The following is a 25,647-nucleotide window of genomic DNA, read 5'->3' as shown; positions in this document are numbered from 1 at the left end:
CCCTGAGGGCTATAACTGACTGTCACTGTCACATCACGGGGATCCCTGAGGGCTATAACTGTCACTGCCACGTCACGGGGATCCCTGAGGGCTATAACTGACTGTCACTGTCACATCACGGGGATCCCTGAGGGTTATAACTGACTGTCACTGCCACGTCACGGGGATCCCTGAGGGCTATAACTGACTGTCACTGCCACGTCACGGGGATCCCTGAGGGCTATAACTGACTGTCACTGCCAGCACCAGGCCCTGACAGCTGGCTGCTCCCACAGTTGGTGGGATTGATCGGGTTGTACATCTGGTTGTTGACGTTGCTGAAGCCCCCGAACGACGCCTGTGTCTGGAAGGGCCGGCGCTGTCGGGCGGTGCCAGCAAAGCGCCGTATGCCGGTGAACTCCGAGAGGGGGCGGGGCACGGAGGTGGGGGCGGGGTTGATGTGACCCCCACTGCCCGGCCTGGCGTCTAGGTCTGGCTGTATCTGACCCCTCAGGGCCCGGGCCACCATCTCTGGCAGGGTGTCCAGGTGAATCTGCAATATGCACCACAATGCAACATGAACCGCACTGCAACATGCACCACACCATTACAACATGCACCACACCTATGACCATTATTCAACCACACAGAATGACCAGGAAAACCAAAAGAACATGACCGTTATTCAATGACACAAAATGACCATGAAAATCTAAAGAAAATGACCATCATGCTATGACACAGAATAACCACGGAAACCACAAGAAATGACAATTATTCAAGGACACAGAATAACCCTGAACACGACAAGAAAAAGACCACTATTCAACGACACAGTATAGCTATGAAAACGACAAGAAACTGACCACTATTCAACGACAGAGAATGATCATGAAAACGACAAGAAAATGACCGCCATTTCACGATGCAGAATGACCAAGAAAATGGTTTTAAAAAAAAAACAAAAAAACCCACTAATCAACGACACAGAATGACCATGGAAGCTACAAGAAAAAGACTATTAATAAAGACAGTAGGACCATGAAAATGACAAGAAATTGGTCATTATTCAACGACACAGAATGACCATGAAAATACCAGAAAATGACCATTATTCAACGACACGGAATGACCATGAACATGAAAAGAAAATCCCATATTTCAATGACAGAGAATGTGATAAGAAACTTTAGGGAAAGCTGGACAGTACAAGGTCTTCAGAGAAGAAGCCCCCCTCAGTCAAGTGTTTCGGCCTTTAACTCCTTACACTCTAAGGGGGCCGGGCCGCACCCAGGTAATGACTAATGCATGCCCTTGTATTGCCGCATTTTTTCCCCGGGTCCTCAGCAGGTTAGAACCCGCGCCTCCAGGGTGGTCGCCACTTCAGGACTGAGTCACCTTTTCTGGCAGACGTTTTAACCACTGAGCTATCGTACGCCTAGTTTGAGAAGGGAAATTTAATCCTTATGAAGCTTACTGTCATTCCTTTTCGACCAGATCCAACTGGAACTCTTTTCTGCTGCTTCTGCAATTGCCTTGAGAGCCCATGTTCTCTCTCTCTCTCTGCCTGAAATTGACAGCTGTTTCATGAGGCTGTAGGCAGATGGCTCACAAACCCTCTCACACCAATCTCTATGGCAAGGACTTTGGCTTGGAAACCAGATTCTCTCAGGCTGCTGGCTTGACTAGCATACTTCTCAGTCTTGTAGATGTGGGCTTCCTCCATTCTGCTTTCGTATGGCACAGTGAGTTCAATCAGAATCGCTCGTTTCGTGGCCTTGGAGTGGAGTACTGTGTCAGGTCTCATGCCGCTCTTGCTGATGATTCCCGGGTGTTTCTTCTGGTAGGTCAACTGTGCATTCCCAATCTTCAGCACCATCAAGCAGCCCACGTTCCCATGCTTTGGAAACTTTGGATGCTGTTCCTGGCCAGACATTATTGCCTTCTGCAGAGCGGAACTCTAATAGAATTTCTGGTAGGGTTTGGTGCTCCTTGGACAGAGCTCACCACGTGTGCAATTTCTTTTAGCACTAGGTTGTGCCTCCATGTGTACCGTCCTTGGCTCAACGCCACTTTGCTGAGGACATGTTCCACTGTTTGTCTGCCATGGCAGCGTGGGCACGCAGGGTCATCTGTTTTCCCCCATTTCACCAAGTTTGTATTCGAGGGAAGGAGGTCGTACACAGATCTTAGGATGAAGCTGATCCTCAGAGGAGCCATGATCCACATGTTGCTCCAGCTGAGGCTCCTTTGGAGTGCATTTTCCCATGTTGTCCACTGTCCCTGCTGGCCTTGCTGGACTGCCTTCTGGACTCTTTTTCATCCTCTTCCTTCTTGGTCTCCTGTATGATCATGTCTCTTTTTGCTTTCCCCCTTGCCTTGGACCACCATTCCATCTTTGTCGATCCCAGGCCCTGTCTGTTGGTTTGGGTGTGTCCTATTATTTCCTTTGTCTTAAGACTTTCTTTTGCTGCAATGACTGCCTCCCTGACTTTCCATTTTCTGCCAGTCTACAGCTTGGGTTGGTTGGATCTCACAACACTGTCTCCTGAGTCTACGAGCATGCTGAGAAGTCTTGCCTTCCGTACCTTGTATTCTTCAATAAGGGATTTCAGAGGTAGCCTCAGTTTCGCTTGGCGACAGTAGAGTGCCACGTCAGTTAGACCAGGTGGGACACCAAGCCATTTGCGTGTGTACTTGTTGATCTTTGCTTCAATCGACTCGACTGTGCTACAGCTGCTATCATATATCAGGACAGGCCACAGGAGCTTTGGTATCAGCATGGACTGTAGGCACCACACTTTGTATTTGCCAGGAAGGCCACATTGGTCAATATTATGCAGGCCTTCTTCTGCTGTCTGCTGGTTTCCTTTCCTCTTTTTGTATCTTTCAGGGACTCATCATACCATCTTCCAAGGCTCTTGACAGGTTCATTTGACACCGTTGGAATGGCTTGGTTGGCTACAGTGAATGTGACCGTTTCAGCTACCTTTCCTTTACGCAGTGAGAGGCTCTGTGATTTCTTTGGTTTGAAGTTCATCCTGGCTGAGGCAACTAGCTCGTTCAGCTGCTTCAATATTTCACGGGTGTCATCCTCTTTTGTTGAAAGGACTGTTGTGTCATCCATGAAGGCTTTCAAAGGTGGTATCTGGTATCCGTTACCGAAGTCGGCTCGATCCGTTCCCTTCATTAAGACCTTCAAGATCACTTCCATCGCCAGCACGAACAGGATTGGAGAAATTGCACAGCCCATTGCTATGCCCACTTCCAGATTGATTCAGTCTGTTGTGTATTCCTTGGTGGTGAACTGCATTGAGAAGCCATGGAAGTACTTCTTCTGCATTTCCCTGATGTTCGTTGGTACATGGTGCATCTCGAGAGCCAGATGGATCATCTTATGAGGACCTGACCCGTACGCATTGGCCAGGTCCAGCCATACCACGTCTAAGTTCTTTTTCTCTGCCTTTGCTCTTTGGATTGCATCCCAAATCATTGTAGCATGTTCTACACAGCCAGAAACTCCTGGGATGCCACCTTTCTGGACTGACACATCCAGGTACTCATTTTCTGTGAGGTGTTTTGTAAGTCTTGCAGCCATGACAGAGGAGGTTTTTCCTTCGACATCCAGGAGCGATATTGGTCTAAAGTGGCTGATGGTACTTGAATTCTGCTCTTTCAGGATGTACACGGCATAGTTATCATCCACTGGTCGCTCATCTTCAGGTTCCTCCACGCTGATCTTATCACTGTGGAGCCACTCAAGGACTTCAGGACATTTCTTGTACAGCATGTATGGCATTCCGTTTGGCCCTGGTGATGATGTGGCCCTGGCTTTCTTGACCACTTTCTGTATTTCTTCAAGGGTTGGTGGTTTATCGCTGAACTTCGCCTCTGGTTTCCTGGGATGAACCGAACCCTTGGGATCTAGTGGTTTCTTGCTTTGTGGATCGGAATACGTTTTCCTGAGATGCTGTTCAAGTGTTTCTTTGTCCACTGTGAGTATCCCTGATTTGGGCTGCTCAAACAGTTTCCTGGCGAACTGAAAGGGGTCTCGGAAGAAGCAGTCTTGTGTCCTTTTCTTTTTGCTCTTTTTTCTCCTTGCTGATTCTACTTTACTGACGGCACTGTGCTTTGCTTTCAGGTCTTTCCAAAGTTTCTGTAGGCCCTACTTGTCAAATTCTGAAGCAGTCTTCATCCTTTTCTACAGCTTTCTTTTTGCATTTCGGATGTTGTCCATTTCTCGTTGTCGCCTGGATTTTTGAGGAGGTGTTCTTGTCTTTGGTTCTTTCAGTCCATAGGTTTCCCGACAGGCTGCGTACACGATATCTCCGTAGGTGGCTAATTTGTGTTCCAAGGTGCTCTTTCCTATCAGCCCATCAAGTTTTCGAACTATTTTCTGGTCCAACTCTTCCCATTCCGTGTTTGCACTTGCAGGTGGCGAGTTTAGTTTCTGGCGTTTGGCTTCAAGATCTCGTACAAATGATTCGTCTAAATTTCAGCGTGGATGTCCTAGACACTGAGAATGACTATAAGAGCTACGCGGAAATGATCATTATTCAAGTTCACAGAATGACCATGAAAACGACAAGAAAAGGACCATTATTCAATGACACAGAATGACCATGAAAACGACAAGAAAAAGACCATTATTCAATGACACAGAAGAACAATGTAAACGACAAGAAAATGAACATTATTCAACGACACATGAGGACCATGAAAATGACAAGAAAATGACCATTATTCAACGACACAGAATGACCATGAAAACGACGAGAAAAAATACCATTATTTAAGGTCACAGAATGACCATGAAAACGACAATAAAATGACCATTATTCAAGAACATAAAACTACCACGAAAACGACAAGAAACTGACCATTATTAAAGGACACATAATGATATTAACAACGATAGGAAACTGACCATTAGTCACTGACACAGAATGACCATAAAAACGACAAGAAACTGACAATTATTCAAGGACACACAGAATGACGATGGACACCCACAGTCCACCACTCAAGTGCTCACTGTCATCCAACTGTTGGAATAACTGTCACTTCAGTTCAAGTCCAGTTCATTCCAGTTTAGTTCAATTGAGTTCAGCTTATTTTAGTTCAGTTCAAAATAACCTCATCTGGGGAGTTAGGCAATGACGTAAAACTGAGATGCATTTCAATGGTAGACACATCGTGATGGAGTTGTAAACTAACATACCTGTAACGTGGACAGTTTGTCCTCAATCTTGTTGACCCGCTTTTCCAGTCCCGCCTGGTTGGCGTGCATGTCCGCCACCATTTCCTGAATGTTGGTCTGTGTCTGCAAGAGAGCAACAGCGCGCCACCACCTCAGTTAAAGGCAATGTCATGACAAAGCCACAACGCCACAACCTCAGTGAAAGGCAATTTCATGACGGCGCCAGTGGAACACAGCCTGGCTCAAGTCTGTATTTGTGTCACGTGAAACAAGACGGACACAACAGAGACATACACACGGATCACAAGGAGCACACACACGTACAGAGGCTACATCCCTGAATCACTTAAGTTCAGTGCGACACTCGTCTCTCTCCGCTGTTTCAGCAGTCCTATCCACGGCGCTGGCCGGTCAGCATGGAAAAGAAAGAGCACAATGGACAGCTGTGTGGCACCGGGCAGTGAGGGACAGCAATAGAGACAACAGTGTGGAATAGCAATCGACACAACCGTGTGGAAAAGACAATATGGAATAGAAAGGGAGACAACAGTGTATGAGCCGCATTGACGGATTTGGATGAGAGCAGTGAGGGAGGAACAGCAATGGAGAGCAGTGTGATTGGGGAGAGTGAGGAATAACAATGGAGAGAGTAGTGTGATTGGGGAGAGTGAGGAATAGCAATGGAGAGAGCAGTGTGATTGGGGAGAGAGGAATAGCAATGGAGAGAGCAGTGTGATTGGGGAGAGTGAGGCATAGCAATGGAGAGAGCAGTGTGATTGGGGAGAGTGAGGAATAGCAATGGAGAGAGTAGTGTGATTGGGGAGAGTGAGGAATTGGGAGAGTGAGGAATAGCAATGGAGAGAGCAGTGTGATTGGGGAGAGTGAGGAACAGCAATGGAGAGAGCAGTGTGATTGGGGGAGAGTGAGGAACAGCAATGGAGAGAGCAGTGTGACTGGGGGAGAGTGAGGCATAGCAATGGAGAGAGCAGTGTGACTGGGGGAGAGTGAGGCATAGCAATGGAGAGAGCAGTGTGACTGGGGGAGAGTGAGGCATAGCAATGGAGAGAGCAGTGTGACTGGGGGAGAGTGAGGCATAGCAATGGAGAGAGCAGTGTGACTGGGGGAGAGTGAGGCATAGCAATGGAGAGAGCAGTGTGACTGGGGGAGAGTGAGGCATAGCAATGGAGAGAGCAGTGTGACTGGGGGAGAGTGAGGCATAGCAATGGAGAGAGCAGTGTGACTGGGGGAGAGTGAGGCATAGCAATGGAGAGAGCAGTGTGACTGGGGGAGAGTGAGGCATAGCAATGGAGAGAGCAGTGTGACTGGGGGAGAGTGAGGCATAGCAATGGAGAGAGCAGTGTGACTGGGGGAGAGTGAGGCATAGCAATGGAGAGAGCAGTGTGACTGGGGGAGAGTGAGGCATAGCAATGGAGAGAGCAGTGTGACTGGGGGAGAGTGAGGCATAGCAATGGAGAGAGCAGTGTGACTGGGGGAGAGTGAGGCATAGCAATGGAGAGAGCAGTGTGACTGGGGGAGAGTGAGGCATAGCAATGGAGAGAGCAGTGTGACTGGGGGAGAGTGAGGCATAGCAATGGAGAGAGCAGTGTGACTGGGGGAGAGTGAGGCATAGCAATGGAGAGAGCAGTGTGACTGGGGGAGAGTGAGGCATAGCAATGGAGAGAGCAGTGTGACTGGGGGAGAGTGAGGCATAGCAATGGAGAGAGCAGTGTGACTGGGGGAGAGTGAGGCATAGCAATGGAGAGAGCAGTGTGACTGGGGGAGAGTGAGGCATAGCAATGGAGAGAGCAGTGTGACTGGGGGAGAGTGAGGCATAGCAATGGAGAGAGCAGTGTGACTGGGGGAGAGTGAGGCATAGCAATGGAGAGAGCAGTGTGACTGGGGGAGAGTGAGGCATAGCAATGGAGAGAGCAGTGTGACTGGGGGAGAGTGAGGCATAGCAATGGAGAGAGCAGTGTGACTGGGGGAGAGTGAGGCATAGCAATGGAGAGAGCAGTGTGATTGGGGAGAGGAGGATGGAGAGTGAGGCATAGCAATGGAGAGAGCAGTGTGATTGGGGAGAGTGAGGCATAGCAATGGAGAGAGCAGTGTGATTGGGGAGAGTGAGGCATAGCAATGGAGAGAGCAGTGTGATTGGGGAGAGTGAGGCATAGCAATGGAGAGAGCAGTGTGATTGGGGAGAGTGAGGCATAGCAATGGAGAGAGCAGTGTGATTGGGGAGAGTGAGGCATAGCAATGGAGAGAGCAGTGTGATTGGGGAGAGTGAGGCATAGCAATGGAGAGAGCAGTGTGATTGGGGAGAGTGAGGCATAGCAATGGAGAGAGCAGTGTGATTGGGGAGAGTGAGGCATAGCAATGGAGAGAGCAGTGTGATTGGGGAGAGTGAGGCATAGCAATGGAGAGAGCAGTGTGATTGGGGAGAGTGAGGCATAGCAATGGAGAGAGCAGTGTGATTGGGGAGAGTGAGGAATAGCAATGGAGAGAGCAGTGTGATTGGGGAGAGTGAGGAATAGCAATGGAGAGAGCAGTGTGATTGGGGAGAGTGAGGAATAGCAATGGAGAGCAGTGTGATTGGGGAGAGTGAGGAATAGCAATGGAGAGAGCAGTGTGATTGGGGAGAGTGAGGAATAACAATGGAGACAGCAGTGTGATTGGGGAGAGTGAGGAATAACAATGGAGACAGCAGTGTGATTGGGGAGAGAGGAATTGGGAGAGTGAGGAATAGCAATGGAGAGAGCAGTGTGATTGGGGAGAGTAAGGAATAACAATGGAGAGAGCAGTGTGATTGGGGAGAATGAGGCATAGCAACGGAGAGAGCAGTGTGATTGGGGAGAATGAGGCATAGCAACGGAGAGAGCAGTGTGATTGGGGAGAATGAGGCATAGCAATGGAGACAGCAGTGTGATTGGGGAGAATGAGGCATAGCAATGGAGACAGCAGTGTGATTGGGGAGAATGAGGCATAGCAATGGAGAGAGCAGTGTGATTGGGGAGAGTGAGGCATAGCAATGGAGAGAGCAGTGTGATTGGGGAGAGTGAGGAATAGCAATGGAGAGAGTAGTGTGATTGGGGAGAGTGAGGAATTGGGAGAGTGAGGAATAGCAATGGAGAGAGCAGTGTGATTGGGGAGAGTGAGGAATAACAATGGAGAGAGCAGTGTGATTGGGGAGAGTGAGGAATAGCAATGGAGAGAGCAGTGTGATTGGGGAGAATGAGGCATAGCAATGGAGACAGCAGTGTGATTGGGGAGAATGAGGCATAGCAATGGAGACAGCAGTGTGATTGGGGAGAGTAAGAAATAACAATGGAGAGAGCAGTGTGATTGGGGAGAGAGGAATAGCAATGGAGAGAGTAGTGTGATTGGGGAGAGAGTAGTGTGATTGGGGAGAGTGAGGAATTGGGAGAGTGAGGAATAGCAATGGAAAGAGCAGTGTGGTTGGGGAGAGTGAGGAATAGCAATGGAGAGAGCAGTGTGATTGGGGGAGAGTGAGGAATAGCAATGGAAAGCAGTGTGATTGGGGGAGAGTAAGGAATAACAATGGAAAGCAGTGTGGTTGGGGAGAGTGAGGAATAGCAATGGAAAGCAGTGTGGTTGGGGAGAGTGAGGAACAGAAATGGAAAGCAGTGTGATTGGGGAGAGTGAGGAACAGAAATGGAAAGCAGTGTGATTGGGGAGAGTGAGGAACAGAAATGGAAAGCAGTGTGATTGGGGAGAGTGAGGAACAGAAATGGAAAGCAGTGTGATTGGGGAGAGAAGGATAGTCAAGGTAAGGGATAGCAATGGAGAGAGCAGTTATATCAGTCTTGATTATTCAGTTATATCACTGTCTTGATAATTCTGCTTTATCACTGTCTTGATAATTATGTGATGTCACAGAGGTGTTGATAATTCTGGTGTATCCCTGTCTGGACAATCCTGGTGTATCCCAGACGGGCGCAGTAGCGTTAGACTTTCAAGTTGAGGTTCTCGGGTTCGATAATGGCGCCTGGTGGGTGGATATTTTCTGTTGTGAAATTAACTCGGTGTTTGTGAAGCGCTTCGAGCTTGGGCGCTGTATGAGTATCTACATCACCAATACAACTCTTGTGTATGACTGTCTGGACAAATCAGCAAGGAACAATTGACTTGTGCAAGGCATCAAATCAGCAAGGAACAATTGACTTGTGCAAGGCATCAAATCAACAAGGAACACGTGACTTGTGCAAGGCATCAAATCAACAAGGAACACGTGACTTGTGCAAGGCATCAAATCAACAAGGAACAATTGACTTGTGCAAGGCATCAAATCAACAAGGAACACGTGACTTGTGCAAGGCATCAAATCAACAAGGAACACGTGACTTGTGCAAGGCATCAAATCAACAAGTACTAAATGACCCAGGAGATGCATCAAATCAGGAAAGTTTTGGTGTCTCCTGGTGACAGCTGCAGTGGATTAGAGACACTACGGGAAACAACACAGACTGACAGAGACCGGTTCCACTGTAATGGACAGAGATAGGACTAACAGAGACAGGTTCCACTGTGAGCGACAAAAGTAGGACTAACACAGACAGGTTACACTGTGAGGGGCAAATGTAGGACTAAAAGACTGTTTCCACTGTGAGGGACAGTCATAGGACTAACAGAGGTAAGACTAACAGAGACTGGCACCACTGTGAGGGACAGAGGTAAGACTAACAGAGGTAGGACTAACAGAGGCGGGCTCCACTGTGAGGCAGGACTAACAGAGGCGGGCTCCACTGTGAGGCAGGACTAACAGAGGCGGGCTCCACTGTGAGGCAGGACTAACAGAGGCGGGCTCCACTGTGAGGCAGGACTAACAGAGGCGGGCTCCACTGTGAGGCAGGACTAACAGAGGCGGGCTCCACTGTGAGGTAGGACTAACAGAGGCAGGCGCCACTGTGAGGTAGGACTAACAGAGGCAGGCGCCACTGTGAGGTAGGACTACCAGAGGCAGGCTCCACTGTGAGGTAGGACTACCAGAGGCAGGCTCCACTGTGAGGTAGGACTACCAGAGGCAGGCTCCACTGTGAGGTAGGACTACCAGAGGCAGGCTCCACTGTGAGGTAGGACTACCAGAGGCAGGCTCCACTGTGAGGTAGGACTAACAGAGGCAGGCTCCACTGTGAGGTAGGACTAACAGAGGCAGGCTCCACTGTGAGGTAGGACTAACAGAGGCAGGCTCCACTGTGAGGTAGGACTAACAGAGGCAGGCTCCACTGTGAGGTAGGACTAACAGAGGCAGGCTCCACTGTGAGGTAGGACTAACAGAGGCAGGCTCCACTGTGAGGTAGGACTAACAGAGGCAGGCTCCACTGTGAGGTAGGACTAACAGAGGCAGGCTCCACTGTGAGGTAGGACTAACAGAGGCAGGCTCCACTGTGAGGTAGGACTAACAGAGGCAGGCTCCACTGTGAGGTAGGACTAACAGAGGCAGGCTCCACTGTGAGGTAGGACTAACAGAGGCAGGCTCCACTGTGAGGTAGGACTAACAGAGGCAGGCTCCACTGTGAGGTAGGACTAACAGAGGCAGGCTCCACTGTGAGGTAGGACTAACAGAGGCAGGCTCCACTGTGAGGTAGGACTAACAGAGGCAGGCTCCACTGTGAGGTAGGACTAACAGAGGCAGGCTCCACTGTGAGGTAGGACTAACAGAGGCAGGCTCCACTGTGAGGTAGGACTAACAGAGGCAGGCTCCACTGTGAGGTAGGACTAACAGAGGCAGGCTCCACTGTGAGGTAGGACTAACAGAGGCAGGCTCCACTGTGAGGTAGGACTAACAGAGGCAGGCTCCACTGTGAGGTAGGACTAACAGAGGCAGGCTCCACTGTGAGGTAGGACTAACAGAGGCAGGCTCCACTGTGAGGTAGGACTAACAGAGGCAGGCTCCACTGTGAGGTAGGACTAACAGAGGCAGGCTCCACTGTGAGGTAGGACTAACAGAGGCAGGCTCCACTGTGAGGTAGGACTAACAGAGGCAGGCTCCACTGTGAGGTAGGACTAACAGAGGCAGGCTCCACTGTGAGGTAGGACTAACAGAGGCAGGCTCCACTGTGAGGTAGGACTAACAGAGGCAGGCTCCACTGTGAGGTAGGACTAACAGAGGCAGGCTCCACTGTGAGGTAGGACTAACAGAGGCAGGCTCCACTGTGAGGTAGGACTAACAGAGGCAGGCTCCACTGTGAGGTAGGACTAACAGAGGCAGGCTCCACTGTGAGGTAGGACTAACAGAGGCAGGCTCCACTGTGAGGTAGGACTAACAGAGGCAGGCTCCACTGTGAGGTAGGACTAACAGAGGCAGGCTCCACTGTGAGGTAGGACTAACAGAGGCAGGCTCCACTGTGAGGTAGGACTAACAGAGGCAGGCTCCACTGTGAGGTAGGACTAACAGAGGCAGGCTCCACTGTGAGGTAGGACTAACAGAGGCAGGCTCCACTGTGAGGTAGGACTAACAGAGGCAGGCTCCACTGTGAGGTAGGACTAACAGAGGCAGGCTCCACTGTGAGGTAGGACTAACAGAGGCAGGCTCCACTGTGAGGTAGGACTAACAGAGGCAGGCTCCACTGTGAGGTAGGACTAACAGAGGCAGGCTCCACTGTGAGGTAGGACTAACAGAGGCAGGCTCCACTGTGAGGTAGGACTAACAGAGGCAGGCTCCACTGTGAGGTAGGACTAACAGAGGCAGGCTCCACTGTGAGGTAGGACTAACAGAGGCAGGCTCCACTGTGAGGTAGGACTAACAGAGGCAGGCTCCACTGTGAGGTAGGACTAACAGAGGCAGGCTCCACTGTGAGGTAGGACTAACAGAGGCAGGCTCCACTGTGAGGTAGGACTAACAGAGGCAGGCTCCACTGTGAGGTAGGACTAACAGAGGCAGGCTCCACTGTGAGGTAGGACTAACAGAGGCAGGCTCCACTGTGAGGTAGGACTAACAGAGGCAGGCTCCACTGTGAGGTAGGACTAACAGAGGCAGGCTCCACTGTGAGGTAGGACTAACAGAGGCAGGCTCCACTGTGAGGTAGGACTAACAGAGGCAGGCTCCACTGTGAGGTAGGACTAACAGAGGCAGGCTCCACTGTGAGGTAGGACTAACAGAGGCAGGCTCCACTGTGAGGTAGGACTAACAGAGGCAGGCTCCACTGTGAGGTAGGACTAACAGAGGCAGGCTCCACTGTGAGGTAGGACTAACAGAGGCAGGCTCCACTGTGAGGTAGGACTAACAGAGGCAGGCTCCACTGTGAGGTAGGACTAACAGAGGCAGGCTCCACTGTGAGGTAGGACTAACAGAGGCAGGCTCCACTGTGAGGTAGGACTAACAGAGGCAGGCTCCACTGTGAGGTAGGACTAACAGAGGCAGGCTCCACTGTGAGGTAGGACTAACAGAGGCAGGCTCCACTGTGAGGTAGGACTAACAGAGGCAGGCTCCACTGTGAGGTAGGACTAACAGAGGCAGGCTCCACTGTGAGGTAGGACTAACAGAGGCAGGCTCCACTGTGAGGTAGGACTAACAGAGGCAGGCTCCACTGTGAGGTAGGACTAACAGAGGCAGGCTCCACTGTGAGGTAGGACTAACAGAGGCAGGCTCCACTGTGAGGTAGGACTAACAGAGGCAGGCTCCACTGTGAGGTAGGACTAACAGAGGCAGGCTCCACTGTGAGGTAGGACTAACAGAGGCAGGCTCCACTGTGAGGTAGGACTAACAGAGGCAGGCTCCACTGTGAGGTAGGACTAACAGAGGCAGGCTCCACTGTGAGGTAGGACTAACAGAGGCAGGCTCCACTGTGAGGTAGGACTAACAGAGGCAGGCTCCACTGTGAGGTAGGACTAACAGAGGCAGGCTCCACTGTGAGGTAGGACTAACAGAGGCAGGCTCCACTGTGAGGTAGGACTAACAGAGGCAGGCTCCACTGTGAGGTAGGACTAACAGAGGCAGGCTCCACTGTGAGGTAGGACTAACAGAGGCAGGCTCCACTGTGAGGTAGGACTAACAGAGGCAGGCTCCACTGTGAGGTAGGACTAACAGAGGCAGGCTCCACTGTGAGGTAGGACTAACAGAGGCAGGCTCCACTGTGAGGTAGGACTAACAGAGGCAGGCTCCACTGTGAGGTAGGACTAACAGAGGCAGGCTCCACTGTGAGGTAGGACTAACAGAGGCAGGCTCCACTGTGAGGTAGGACTAACAGAGGCAGGCTCCACTGTGAGGTAGGACTAACAGAGGCAGGCTCCACTGTGAGGTAGGACTAACAGAGGCAGGCTCCACTGTGAGGTAGGACTAACAGAGGCAGGCTCCACTGTGAGGTAGGACTAACAGAGGCAGGCTCCACTGTGAGGTAGGACTAACAGAGGCAGGCTCCACTGTGAGGTAGGACTAACAGAGGCAGGCTCCACTGTGAGGTAGGACTAACAGAGGCAGGCTCCACTGTGAGGTAGGACTAACAGAGGCAGGCTCCACTGTGAGGTAGGACTAACAGAGGCAGGCTCCACTGTGAGGTAGGACTAACAGAGGCAGGCTCCACTGTGAGGTAGGACTAACAGAGGCAGGCTCCACTGTGAGGTAGGACTAACAGAGGCAGGCTCCACTGTGAGGTAGGACTAACAGAGGCAGGCTCCACTGTGAGGTAGGACTAACAGAGGCAGGCTCCACTGTGAGGTAGGACTAACAGAGGCAGGCTCCACTGTGAGGTAGGACTAACAGAGGCAGGCTCCACTGTGAGGTAGGACTAACAGAGGCAGGCTCCACTGTGAGGTAGGACTAACAGAGGCAGGCTCCACTGTGAGGTAGGACTAACAGAGGCAGGCTCCACTGTGAGGTAGGACTAACAGAGGCAGGCTCCACTGTGAGGTAGGACTAACAGAGGCAGGCTCCACTGTGAGGTAGGACTAACAGAGGCAGGCTCCACTGTGAGGTAGGACTAACAGAGGCAGGCTCCACTGTGAGGTAGGACTAACAGAGGCAGGCTCCACTGTGAGGTAGGACTAACAGAGGCAGGCTCCACTGTGAGGTAGGACTAACAGAGGCAGGCTCCACTGTGAGGTAGGACTAACAGAGGCAGGCTCCACTGTGAGGTAGGACTAACAGAGGCAGGCTCCACTGTGAGGTAGGACTAACAGAGGCAGGCTCCACTGTGAGGTAGGACTAACAGAGGCAGGCTCCACTGTGAGGTAGGACTAACAGAGGCAGGCTCCACTGTGAGGTAGGACTAACAGAGGCAGGCTCCACTGTGAGGTAGGACTAACAGAGGCAGGCTCCACTGTGAGGTAGGACTAACAGAGGCAGGCTCCACTGTGAGGTAGGACTAACAGAGGCAGGCTCCACTGTGAGGTAGGACTAACAGAGGCAGGCTCCACTGTGAGGTAGGACTAACAGAGGCAGGCTCCACTGTGAGGTAGGACTAACAGAGGCAGGCTCCACTGTGAGGTAGGACTAACAGAGGCAGGCTCCACTGTGAGGTAGGACTAACAGAGGCAGGCTCCACTGTGAGGTAGGACTAACAGAGGCAGGCTCCACTGTGAGGTAGGACTAACAGAGGCAGGCTCCACTGTGAGGTAGGACTAACAGAGGCAGGCTCCACTGTGAGGTAGGACTAACAGAGGCAGGCTCCACTGTGAGGTAGGACTAACAGAGGCAGGCTCCACTGTGAGGTAGGACTAACAGAGGCAGGCTCCACTGTGAGGTAGGACTAACAGAGGCAGGCTCCACTGTGAGGTAGGACTAACAGAGGCAGGCTCCACTGTGAGGTAGGACTAACAGAGGCAGGCTCCACTGTGAGGTAGGACTAACAGAGGCAGGCTCCACTGTGAGGTAGGACTAACAGAGGCAGGCTCCACTGTGAGGTAGGACTAACAGAGGCAGGCTCCACTGTGAGGTAGGACTAACAGAGGCAGGCTCCACTGTGAGGTAGGACTAACAGAGGCAGGCTCCACTGTGAGGTAGGACTAACAGAGGCAGGCTCCACTGTGAGGTAGGACTAACAGAGGCAGGCTCCACTGTGAGGTAGGACTAACAGAGACAGGCTCCACTGTGAGGTAGGACTAACAGAGGCAGGCTCCACTGTGAGGTAGGACTAACAGAGACAGGCTCCACTGTGAGGTAGGACTAACAGAGACAGGCTCCACTGTGAGGTAGGACTAACAGAGGCAGGCTCCACTGTGAGGTAGGACTAACAGAGACAGGCTCCACTGTGAGGTAGGACTAACAGAGACAGGCTCCACTGTGAGGTAGGACTAACAGAGGCAGGCTCCACTGTGAGGTAGGACTAACAGAGGCAGGCTCCACTGTGAGGTAGGACTAACAGAGGCAGGCTCCACTGTGAGGTAGGACTAACAGAGGCAGGCTCCACTGTGAGGTAGGACTAACAGAGACAGGCTCCACTGTGAGGTAGGACTAACAGAGGCAGGCTCCACTGTGAGGTAGGACTAACAGAGGACAGGCTCCACTGTGAGGTAGGACTAACAGAGACAGGCTCCACTGTGAGGTAGGACTAACAGAGGCAGGCTCCACTGTGAGGTAGGACTAACAGAGACAGGCTCCACTGTGAGGTAGGACTAACAGAGACAGGCTCCACTGTGAGGTAGGACTAACAGAGACAGGCTCCACTGTGAGGTAGGACTAACAGAGACAGGCTCCACTGTGAGGTAGGACTAACAGAGACAGGCTCCACTGTGAGGTAGGACTAACAGAGACAGGCTCCACTGTGAGGTAGGACTAACAGAGACAGGCTCCACTGTGAGGTAGGACTAACAGAGACAGGCTCCACTGTGAGGTAGGACTAACAGAGACAGGCTCCACTGTGAGGTAGGACTAACAGAGACAGGCTCCACTGTGAGGTAGGACTAACAGAGACAGGCTCCACTGTGAGGTAGGACTAACAGAGACAGGCTCCACTGTGAGGTAGGACTAACAGAGACAGGCTCCACTGTGAGGTAGGACTAACAGAGACAGGCTCCACTGTGAGGTAGGACTAACAGAGACAGGCTCCACTGTGAGGTAGGACTAACAGAGACAGGCTCCACTGTGAGGTAGGACTAACAGAGACAGGCTCCACTGTGAGGTAGGACTAACAGAGACAGGCTCCACTGTGAGGTAGGACTAACAGAGACAGGCTCCACTGTGAGGTAGGACTAACAGAGACAGGCTCCACTGTGAGGTAGGACTAACAGAGACAGGCTCCACTGTGAGGTAGGACTAACAGAGACAGGCTCCACTGTGAGGTAGGACTAACAGAGACAGGCTCCACTGTGAGGTAGGACTAACAGAGACAGGCTCCACTGTGAGGTAGGACTAACAGAGACAGGCTCCACTGTGAGGTAGGACTAACAGAGACAGGCTCCACTGTGAGGTAGGACTAACAGAGACAGGCTCCACTGTGAGGTAGGACTAACAGAGACAGGCTCCACTGTGAGGTAGGACTAACAGAGACAGGCTCCACTGTGAGGTAGGACTAACAGAGACAGGCTCCACTGTGAGGTAGGACTAACAGAGACAGGCTCCACTGTGAGGTAGGACTAACAGAGACAGGCTCCACTGTGAGGTAGGACTAACAGAGACAGGCTCCACTGTGAGGTAGGACTAACAGAGACAGGCTCCACTGTGAGGTAGGACTAACAGAGACAGGCTCCACTGTGAGGTAGGACTAACAGAGACAGGCTCCACTGTGAGGTAGGACTAACAGAGACAGGCTCCACTGTGAGGTAGGACTAACAGAGACAGGCTCCACTGTGAGGTAGGACTAACAGAGACAGGCTCCACTGTGAGGTAGGACTAACAGAGACAGGCTCCACTGTGAGGTAGGACTAACAGAGACAGGCTCCACTGTGAGGTAGGACTAACAGAGACAGGCTCCACTGTGAGGTAGGACTAACAGAGACAGGCTCCACTGTGAGGTAGGACTAACAGAGACAGGCTCCACTGTGAGGTAGGACTAACAGAGACAGGCTCCACTGTGAGGTAGGACTAACAGAGACAGGCTCCACTGTGAGGTAGGACTAACAGAGACAGGCTCCACTGTGAGGTAGGACTAACAGAGACAGGCTCCACTGTGAGGTAGGACTAACAGAGACAGGCTCCACTGTGAGGTAGGACTAACAGAGACAGGCTCCACTGTGAGGTAGGACTAACAGAGACAGGCTCCACTGTGAGGTAGGACTAACAGAGACAGGCTCCACTGTGAGGTAGGACTAACAGAGACAGGCTCCACTGTGAGGTAGGACTAACAGAGACAGGCTCCACTGTGAGGTAGGACTAACAGAGACAGGCTCCACTGTGAGGTAGGACTAACAGAGACAGGCTCCACTGTGAGGTAGGACTAACAGAGACAGGCTCCACTGTGAGGTAGGACTAACAGAGACAGGCTCCACTGTGAGGTAGGACTAACAGAGACAGGCTCCACTGTGAGGTAGGACTAACAGAGACAGGCTCCACTGTGAGGTAGGACTAACAGAGAGACAGGCTCCACTGTGAGGTAGGACTAACAGAGACAGGCTCCACTGTGAGGTAGGACTAACAGAGACAGGCTCCACTGTGAGGTAGGACTAACAGAGACAGGCTCCACTGTGAGGTAGGACTAACAGAGACAGGCTCCACTGTGAGGTAGGACTAACAGAGACAGGCTCCACTGTGAGGTAGGACTAACAGAGACAGGCTCCACTGTGAGGTAGGACTAACAGAGACAGGCTCCACTGTGAGGTAGGACTAACAGAGACAGGCTCCACTGTGAGGTAGGACTAACAGAGACAGGCTCCACTGTGAGGTAGGACTAACAGAGACAGGCTCCACTGTGAGGTAGGACTAACAGAGACAGGCTCCACTGTGAGGTAGGACTAACAGAGACAGGCTCCACTGTGAGGTAGGACTAACAGAGACAGGCTCCACTGTGAGGTAGGACTAACAGAGACAGGCTCCACTGTGAGGTAGGACTAACAGAGACAGGCTCCACTGTGAGGTAGGACTAACAGAGACAGGCTCCACTGTGAGGTAGGACTAACAGAGACAGGCTCCACTGTGAGGTAGGACTAACAGAGACAGGCTCCACTGTGAGGTAGGACTAACAGAGACAGGCTCCACTGTGAGGTAGGACTAACAGAGACAGGCTCCACTGTGAGGTAGGACTAACAGAGACAGGCTCCACTGTGAGGTAGGACTAACAGAGACAGGCTCCACTGTGAGGTAGGACTAACAGAGACAGGCTCCACTGTGAGGTAGGACTAACAGAGACAGGCTCCACTGTGAGGTAGGACTAACAGAGACAGGCTCCACTGTGAGGTAGGACTAACAGAGACAGGCTCCACTGTGAGGTAGGACTAACAGAGACAGGCTCCACTGTGAGGTAGGACTAACAGAGACAGGCTCCACTGTGAGGTAGGACTAACAGAGACAGGCTCCACTGTGAGGTAGGACTAACAGAGACAGGCTCCACTGTGAGGTAGGACTAACAGAGACAGGCTCCACTGTGAGGTAGGACTAACAGAGACAGGCTCCACTGTGAGGTAGGACTAACAGAGACAGGCTCCACTGTGAGGTAGGACTAACAGAGACAGGCTCCACTGTGAGGTAGGACTAACAGAGACAGGCTCCACTGTGAGGTAGGACTAACAGAGACAGGCTCCACTGTGAGGTAGGACTAACAGAGACAGGCTCCACTGTGAGGTAGGACTAACAGAGACAGGCTCCACTGTGAGGTAGGACTAACAGAGACAGGCTCCACTGTGAGGTAGGACTAACAGAGACAGGCTCCACTGTGAGGTAGGACTAACAGAGACAGGCTCCACTGTGAGGTAGGACTAACAGAGACAGGCTCCACTGTGAGGTAGGACTAACAGAGACAGGCTCCACTGTGAGGTAGGACTAACAGAGACAGGCTCCACTGTGAGGTAGGACTAACAGAGACAGGCTCCACTGTGAGGTAGGACTAACAGAGACAGGCTCCACTGTGAGGTAGGACTAACAGAGACAGGCTCCACTGTGAGGTAGGACTAACAGAGACAGGCTCCACTGTGAGGTAGGACTAACAGAGACAGGCTCCACTGTGAGGTAGGACTAACAGAGACAGGCTCCACTGTGAGGTAGGACTAACAGAGACAGGCTCCACTGTGAGGTAGGACTAACAGAGACAGGCTCCACTGTGAGGTAGGACTAACAGAGACAGGCTCCACTGTGAGGTAGGACTAACAGAGACAGGCTCCACTGTGAGGTAGGACTAACAGAGACAGGCTCCACTGTGAGGTAGGACTAACAGAGACAGGCTCCACTGTGAGGTAGGACTAACAGAGACAGGCTCCACTGTGAGGTAGGACTAACAGAGACAGGCTCCACTGTGAGGTAGGACTAACAGAGACAGGCTCCACTGTGAGGTAGGACTAACAGAGACAGGCTCCACTGTGAGGTAGGACTAACAGAGACAGGCTCCACTGTGAGGTAGGACTAACAGAGACAGGCTCCACTGTGAGGTAGGACTAACAGAGACAGGCTCCACTGTGAGGTAGGACTAACAGAGACAGGCTCCACTGTGAGGTAGGACTAACAGAGACAGGCTCCACTGTGAGGTAGGACTAACAGAGACGGGCTCCACTGTGAGGTAGGACTAACAGAGACGGGCTCCACTGTGAGGTAGGACTAACAGAGACGGGCTCCACTGTGAGGTAGGACTAACAGAGACGGGCTCCACTGTGAGGTAGGACTAACAGAGACGGGCTCCACTGTGAGGTAGGACTAACAGAGACGGGCTCCACTGTGAGGGTTTGTGTGCGCGCGCGCATGCATGCACATACTGTACGCAATCCATGCAAGAACAACAGCAAGAAGAAGAAGAATGACGATGATGTATATATTACAGCTGAAAAGATTTCCACATTATTTCAAATTATATTAAAAACAACAACAGAAAAACAAGACTGCATGACTCATTTATGTACTGTTTCAAAATACATTTTACTTACTGAGGCGAGCAATCAGGGTGAGAACTATAGCAGCAAGGCGCATTTCATTCCGCTAAAATCAGATACATTTTTCATCATGACTTTTACAATACATTTTTCATCATGTGTGTATGTATCACAATTACGTGCTTTTTTTTTCCACTGCCAGTTTTTTTTTTCTTTGTATATCACTAATGTCATATGATATCAGCCTCTCTCTCTCTCAATTCTTATTGATATGTTCAGACAGATGCCTGCTGAACACTTTGATTTATACTTCCTGTATCAGCGCTAACGGCATCAAGAACAATACACCCCAACGAGCAGACAGTCAACAAGCAGAACAATACCCGTTGAGCACGAGACAACAGCAATGAACATGCACGTGGTGGAGCAATGAGCAGCATACAATGACACAGACCCTGAGCCCTACAACTTGGCACTGACAGCCACACACTGTTCTTGAGCCCTAATGGTTAGCACTGGCAGCCATACAATGACACTGAGCCTTAAGGTGAGCACTGTCAGCCATACAAAGACCTTGAGCCTTAAAGGTTAACACTGGCATTCATACAATGAACCTTGAGGCCTAACGTTTAGCACTGTCAGCAATAAAATGCCACTGAGCCTTAAAGGTTAGCAATGCCATTCATACAATGACCTTGAGGCCTAAAGGCTAGCACTGTCAGCCATACAATAACCTTCCGCCTTAAAGGTTAGCACAGTCAGCCATACAAAGGCCTTGAACCCTACCATTTAGCACTGTCAGCCGTACAATGACCTTGAGGCCTAAAGGTTAGCACTGTTAGCCATACAATGTCATCGAGCCTTAAATGTTAGTACTGTCAGCCATACAATGACCTTGAGGCCAAAAAGTTAGCTCTGTCAGCCATACAATGACCTTGAGGCCTAAAGGTTAGCACTGGCAGCCATACAGTGACCTTGAGGCCAAAAGGTTAGCACTGGCAGCCACACAATGACTTTGAGGCCAAAAGGTTAGCTCTGTCAGCCATACAATGACCTTGAAGCCTAAAGGTTAGCACTGGCAGCATACAATGACCCCGAGGCCTAGGGGTTAGCAATGTCAGCAACACAATGAAAATGGAACTCTGCTACTAATGGACTGCACTGTGACAAACTTTGCACTTTATGTCACTGATGTTAGAGGATTAGCGTCACTGATAACAGTGATTAGTGCCACTGACGTCAGCATTTTGGAGATGTACACAGCACAACCAACTGCCCACACTGCAGTCACTAGCTAAACAACACGGGGCAGCACAGGTGTTGTGGTTCAGAAGGCAATGAACTCTTGCAATGAGAAAGTCTCGTAAATAACGTCAAAGAAGAGGAACTGATATGGTGAGTTGACAGGGGTTTTTTTGGGGGTGGGGTGGGGGGGGGGGGGTGTTGTTAGTTTTTTGTTTGTTTGTTTGTTGTTTCATTTTAATAATAACTGTAATATATGTAGTGGCATCAGAGAGTGGGGGGCCTGGGCAGAGACAGACTTTTCAGTTAGTGACAGAACACGGCAGTTTCGGGTTAAAAACAAAACAAAACAGTCATACGTGAAGGCTGTAATCGCCATGTTTCAGGAGCAGGCCATAAGTAAGGGCCATAATTCTCAGTTGTAAAGGAACAGGTCATAAGTAAAGGCTACAATCGTCAGCTGTAAAGGAACAGGCCATAAGTAAAGGCTACAATCGTCAGTTGTAAAGGAACAGACCATAACTAAAGGCCATAATTCTCAGTTGCAAAGGAACAGGCCATAAGTAAAGGCTACAATCGTCAGTTGTAAAGGAACAGGTCATAAGTAAAGGCTTATCGTCAGTTGCAAAGGAACAGGCCATAAGTAAAGGCTAAAATCGTCAGTTGTAAAGGAACAGGTCATAATTAAAGGCCATAATTCTCAGTTGTAAAGGAACAGGCCATAAGTAAAGGCTATAATCATCAGTTGTAAAGGAACAGGTCATAATTAAAGGCCATAATTCTCAGTTGTAAAGGAACAGGTCATAAGTAAAGGCTATAATCGTCAGTTGTAAAGGAACAGGTCATAAGTAAAGGCTGTAATTGTCAGTTGTAAAGGAACAGGTCATAAGTAAAGGCTGTAATCGTCAGTTGTAAAGGAACAGGCCATAAGTAACGGCTGTAATTGTCATTTGTAAAGGAACAGGCTATAAGTAAAGTCTGTAATCGTAGGTTGTAAAGGAACAGGTCATAAGAAAAGGCCATAATTCTCAGCTGTAAAGGAACAGGCCATAAGTAAAGGCTGTAATCGTCAGTTGTAAAGGAACAGGTCATATGTAAAGGTCATAATTCTCAGTTGTAAAGGAACAGGTCATAAGTAAAGGCCATAATTCTCAGTTGTAAAGGAACAGGCCATAGGTAAAGTCTGTAATCGTAGGTTGTAAAGGAACAGGTCATAAGTAAAGGCCATAATTCTCAGCTGTAAAGGAACAGGCCATAAGTAAAGGATGTAATCGTCAGTTGTAAAGGAACAGGCCATAAGTAAAGGCTGTAATCGTTAGTTGTAAATGAACAGGTCATACGGCCATAATTCTCAGTTGCAAAGGAACAGGCCATAAGTAAAGGCCATAATTCTTAGTTGTAATGGAACAGGTCATAAGTAAAGGCTGTAATCACCAAGATAAAAGGAAAAAAAACACAAGTAAAGGCTAAAATCGTCAAGATTAAGGGAAAAGATAAGGTGTTTTGAAACAGACCCGAAGTTAAGTTATAATCTTCAGGTGTAAAGGAGCAGGCGAGAAAGAAATGCAACAGGTTAGGTTTCAAAAGATGCAACAGGTTAGGTTTCAAGAAATGCAACAGCTTAGGTTTCAAGAAATGCAACAGCTTAGGTTTCAAGGAATACAACGAAAGTGAAATCGCCCTCTCCCTTAGTTGCTGCTGTCAACGTGAGCTTTTCTGAAGACAGAAAGTGATGTCTCTACAAAATATGCAGTCTTTGTACATTGAAACGAACACTGATGCCCCAAAACTGAATGATGTTGATATCGTAGCCGAATGTCGTATGGCCTTCCTTCCATTCCGACCAACAGTTATACCTGTCTGTTACACATCAGCGTTACAGTTCTCACTGAAACATTGATTGTCTGACGTGTATCTGATTGCAGTGGACAATCGGAACAACAGCAACATGACTGGCTGTTTGGAGGAATGCTACTATTATTCAGTTGGAAAGAAAAAGAAAACACACAAAATAAACGAGGAGTTAGCCTGCGTTGTGGCCTGCTAGCCGTTCTACTGCCAAACAAGCACAGTACCACGTCACACTAGCACACGAAGTTACTGTGCGCACTACGTCACATCACCTCACTACATCACGTGCAACGCTACAGGCCTACTGTATAGCTGGACACTAACTGAAAGCAACAAGAAGCATAGCCGGTGAGTTCCTCCAATTCTGTCTACGTGTGTGAAAGAGATTGGGAAAGTAGTGGCTATTCCTCAGTTAAGGATGTCAATGATTTCAACCATGGCTGTTAATATAATCCTTTCAAAGTATGTTCATATGCTCTTGTCAACTAAGCGCTCATGGTCTATATCGTGGCGAGTAAATTCTAGGTATTTATGCGTTCCACAAGCTATCAGATTCTAACATGGATCATGTGATCTTTAACATGCACATTCAATCTTCTTCATGCGTTTATGCACGACGGGGTTTCAGGAACAAGCAGATGTGTACATCTGGTGAAATGAGAGCTGAGAAAAATCTGGATGGTTAACCCATCAGGTGTTCATACTGGGATCAAACGCCGGACCACTCAGTCCTGTGACATTCAAAATGACCCTCACTTTATTCATACCTTCATTTCATGGTCATTTTTTTTTAAATAAAAAAAACAACATTTCTCTGATATTGAGTGAATGCACTAAATCTAATGAATGTATCATCATCTGCATTACAACATAACTATGTCATCATCTGCAATGCAAGTCGTCCTGACGCTATCACCGCGATCCGATGACTGACATGTGATGCATAGTGTGCTGCAACACAATGTCCTGTCTGTATCAAACGGAACAGACGCTATGTTCCCGGCCAGCTGACTCCAGATCAGCGGAGTGTTCCTTTGACTCCAGTGACAGAAGGAAGGTGCTGTCAGCCTGGGCACGCTCCGGGGGCCCTTCACACCACGGGACCCTTCACACCACGGGGCTCTTCACACCATGACAGCACGGCATGTGCAGCACGATCTCAGTTATACCCAGTGCAACCCGAATCAAAGGCATTCACTGTACTTGGGAGACGGAAAACGTATTCTATGACAACAAGAAAGGCTAAATGACAAACATAGCCCATGTAAACATATAATTATCATGATGCAACATGGTCATTCCCAGACAGAAGGTCACAGCACCAGGCACACACAGAGCCAAGGAAAACACCACGTCCACTAGACAGAAAACACAACAGAAAAAAGAACAGCGTTCCCAGAACTCCAACAGAACAAAGGTCACTACCAGCCATGTACAGGCACCTGTTTTGCCAATGACAAATATGCTGCTTTGCCAAAGACATATAAGAAATGTAGCGGGTATATAATACGATATTCGATGTATTTCGTTCCGAGTTAAAATTCATGTTCATGTGGGACATTGTGTATGCTGTTTGACACCCATGATCATGATATGAGAAGATGGCATTTCTTAGGGCCCTGCCGCTTATTCAGCGGGTGAAAAGCAAGTCAGAAGGCAAACTAGGTGCCCGTACTTGTGCACAAAGAAAGAACCAAGCAAGAAAAAAACAACACAAAAACAAGAGGAGGTAGAGGTGGAGGCGGCGGCCATGATGGGGGTACCTGCTGGTACACCTGGTGGGGGATGGAGATGAAAACACTGGGCATCCGGGTCAAGCCGGCCATTCCCATCGTCTACAACAGGAAAGGAAAGGACGTGTCGTCTGTCAGCCACAGCTCACACACCTGACGCGATGACCCTAGTCACTAGCCTTCACTGCATGGGTCACTAGCTGACATCATGGCTCCTCAGCACACCACTAGCTTAGTGCTGCACCATGTAGCATTATTCAGTGTTATCCAACAATCACACTTCTCTAGCTGAGAGCTACATCTCTCCACTCCATCAATTACTACCTTGTTAATGTCTGTGTTACTGGTTATGAACTCTCTCCATTCCATCACTGTCTTCATGGTTACAGTTACTGGTTACCATTCCCTTCTGAACAGCCCTATGGTATGTGTTGTTAATCTGTATCCCCTCCCCCTTCCATTCTGAACAGCCCTGTGGTATGTATTGTTAATCTGTATCCCCCTTCCATTCTGAACAGCCCTGTGGCATGTATTGTTAATCTGTATCCCCTCCCTTCCATTCTGAACAGCCCTGTGGTATGTGTTGTTAATCTGTATCCCCCTTCCATTCTGAACAGCCCTGTGGTATGTATTGTTAATCTGTATCCCCTCCCCCTTCCATTATGAACACCCCTGTGGTATGTATTGTTAATCTGTATCCCCCTTCCATTATGAACAGCCCTGTGGTATGTATTGTTAATC

At 49.8% G+C, this 25,647-nt stretch overlaps 1 protein-coding gene across 4 annotated transcripts in view; it reads right to left on the bottom strand.

Moving 5' to 3' along the window:
• Nucleotides 1-220: 220 nt before the first annotated feature.
• LOC143297321 (small conductance calcium-activated potassium channel protein 1-like) overlaps nucleotides 221-25,647 on the bottom strand; it is a 197,915-nt gene continuing 172,488 nt past the window's right edge. For 2 of the 4 annotated variants that reach the window (XM_076609606.1, XM_076609607.1), the window contains 3 exons: nucleotides 24,937-25,008; nucleotides 5,201-5,302; nucleotides 221-532 (listed from right to left, as the gene is read on the bottom strand). In XM_076609606.1, the coding sequence (XP_076465721.1) occupies nucleotides 221-532; nucleotides 5,201-5,302; nucleotides 24,937-25,008 (486 nt within the window). The remainder of the gene's footprint in view (nucleotides 533-5,200; nucleotides 5,303-24,936; nucleotides 25,009-25,647) is intronic. The other 2 variants (XM_076609608.1, XM_076609609.1) reach the window with 1 other exon arrangement.

The sequence above is a fragment of the Babylonia areolata genome, chromosome 22 (genome assembly GCF_041734735.1).
Source record: "Babylonia areolata isolate BAREFJ2019XMU chromosome 22, ASM4173473v1, whole genome shotgun sequence".
NCBI classification, from domain to species: Eukaryota; Metazoa; Mollusca; class Gastropoda; order Neogastropoda; family Buccinidae; genus Babylonia; species Babylonia areolata.
The sequence above is the reverse complement of the archived record's forward strand: the minus strand, read 5'-3'. Positions and strand labels throughout refer to the sequence as shown.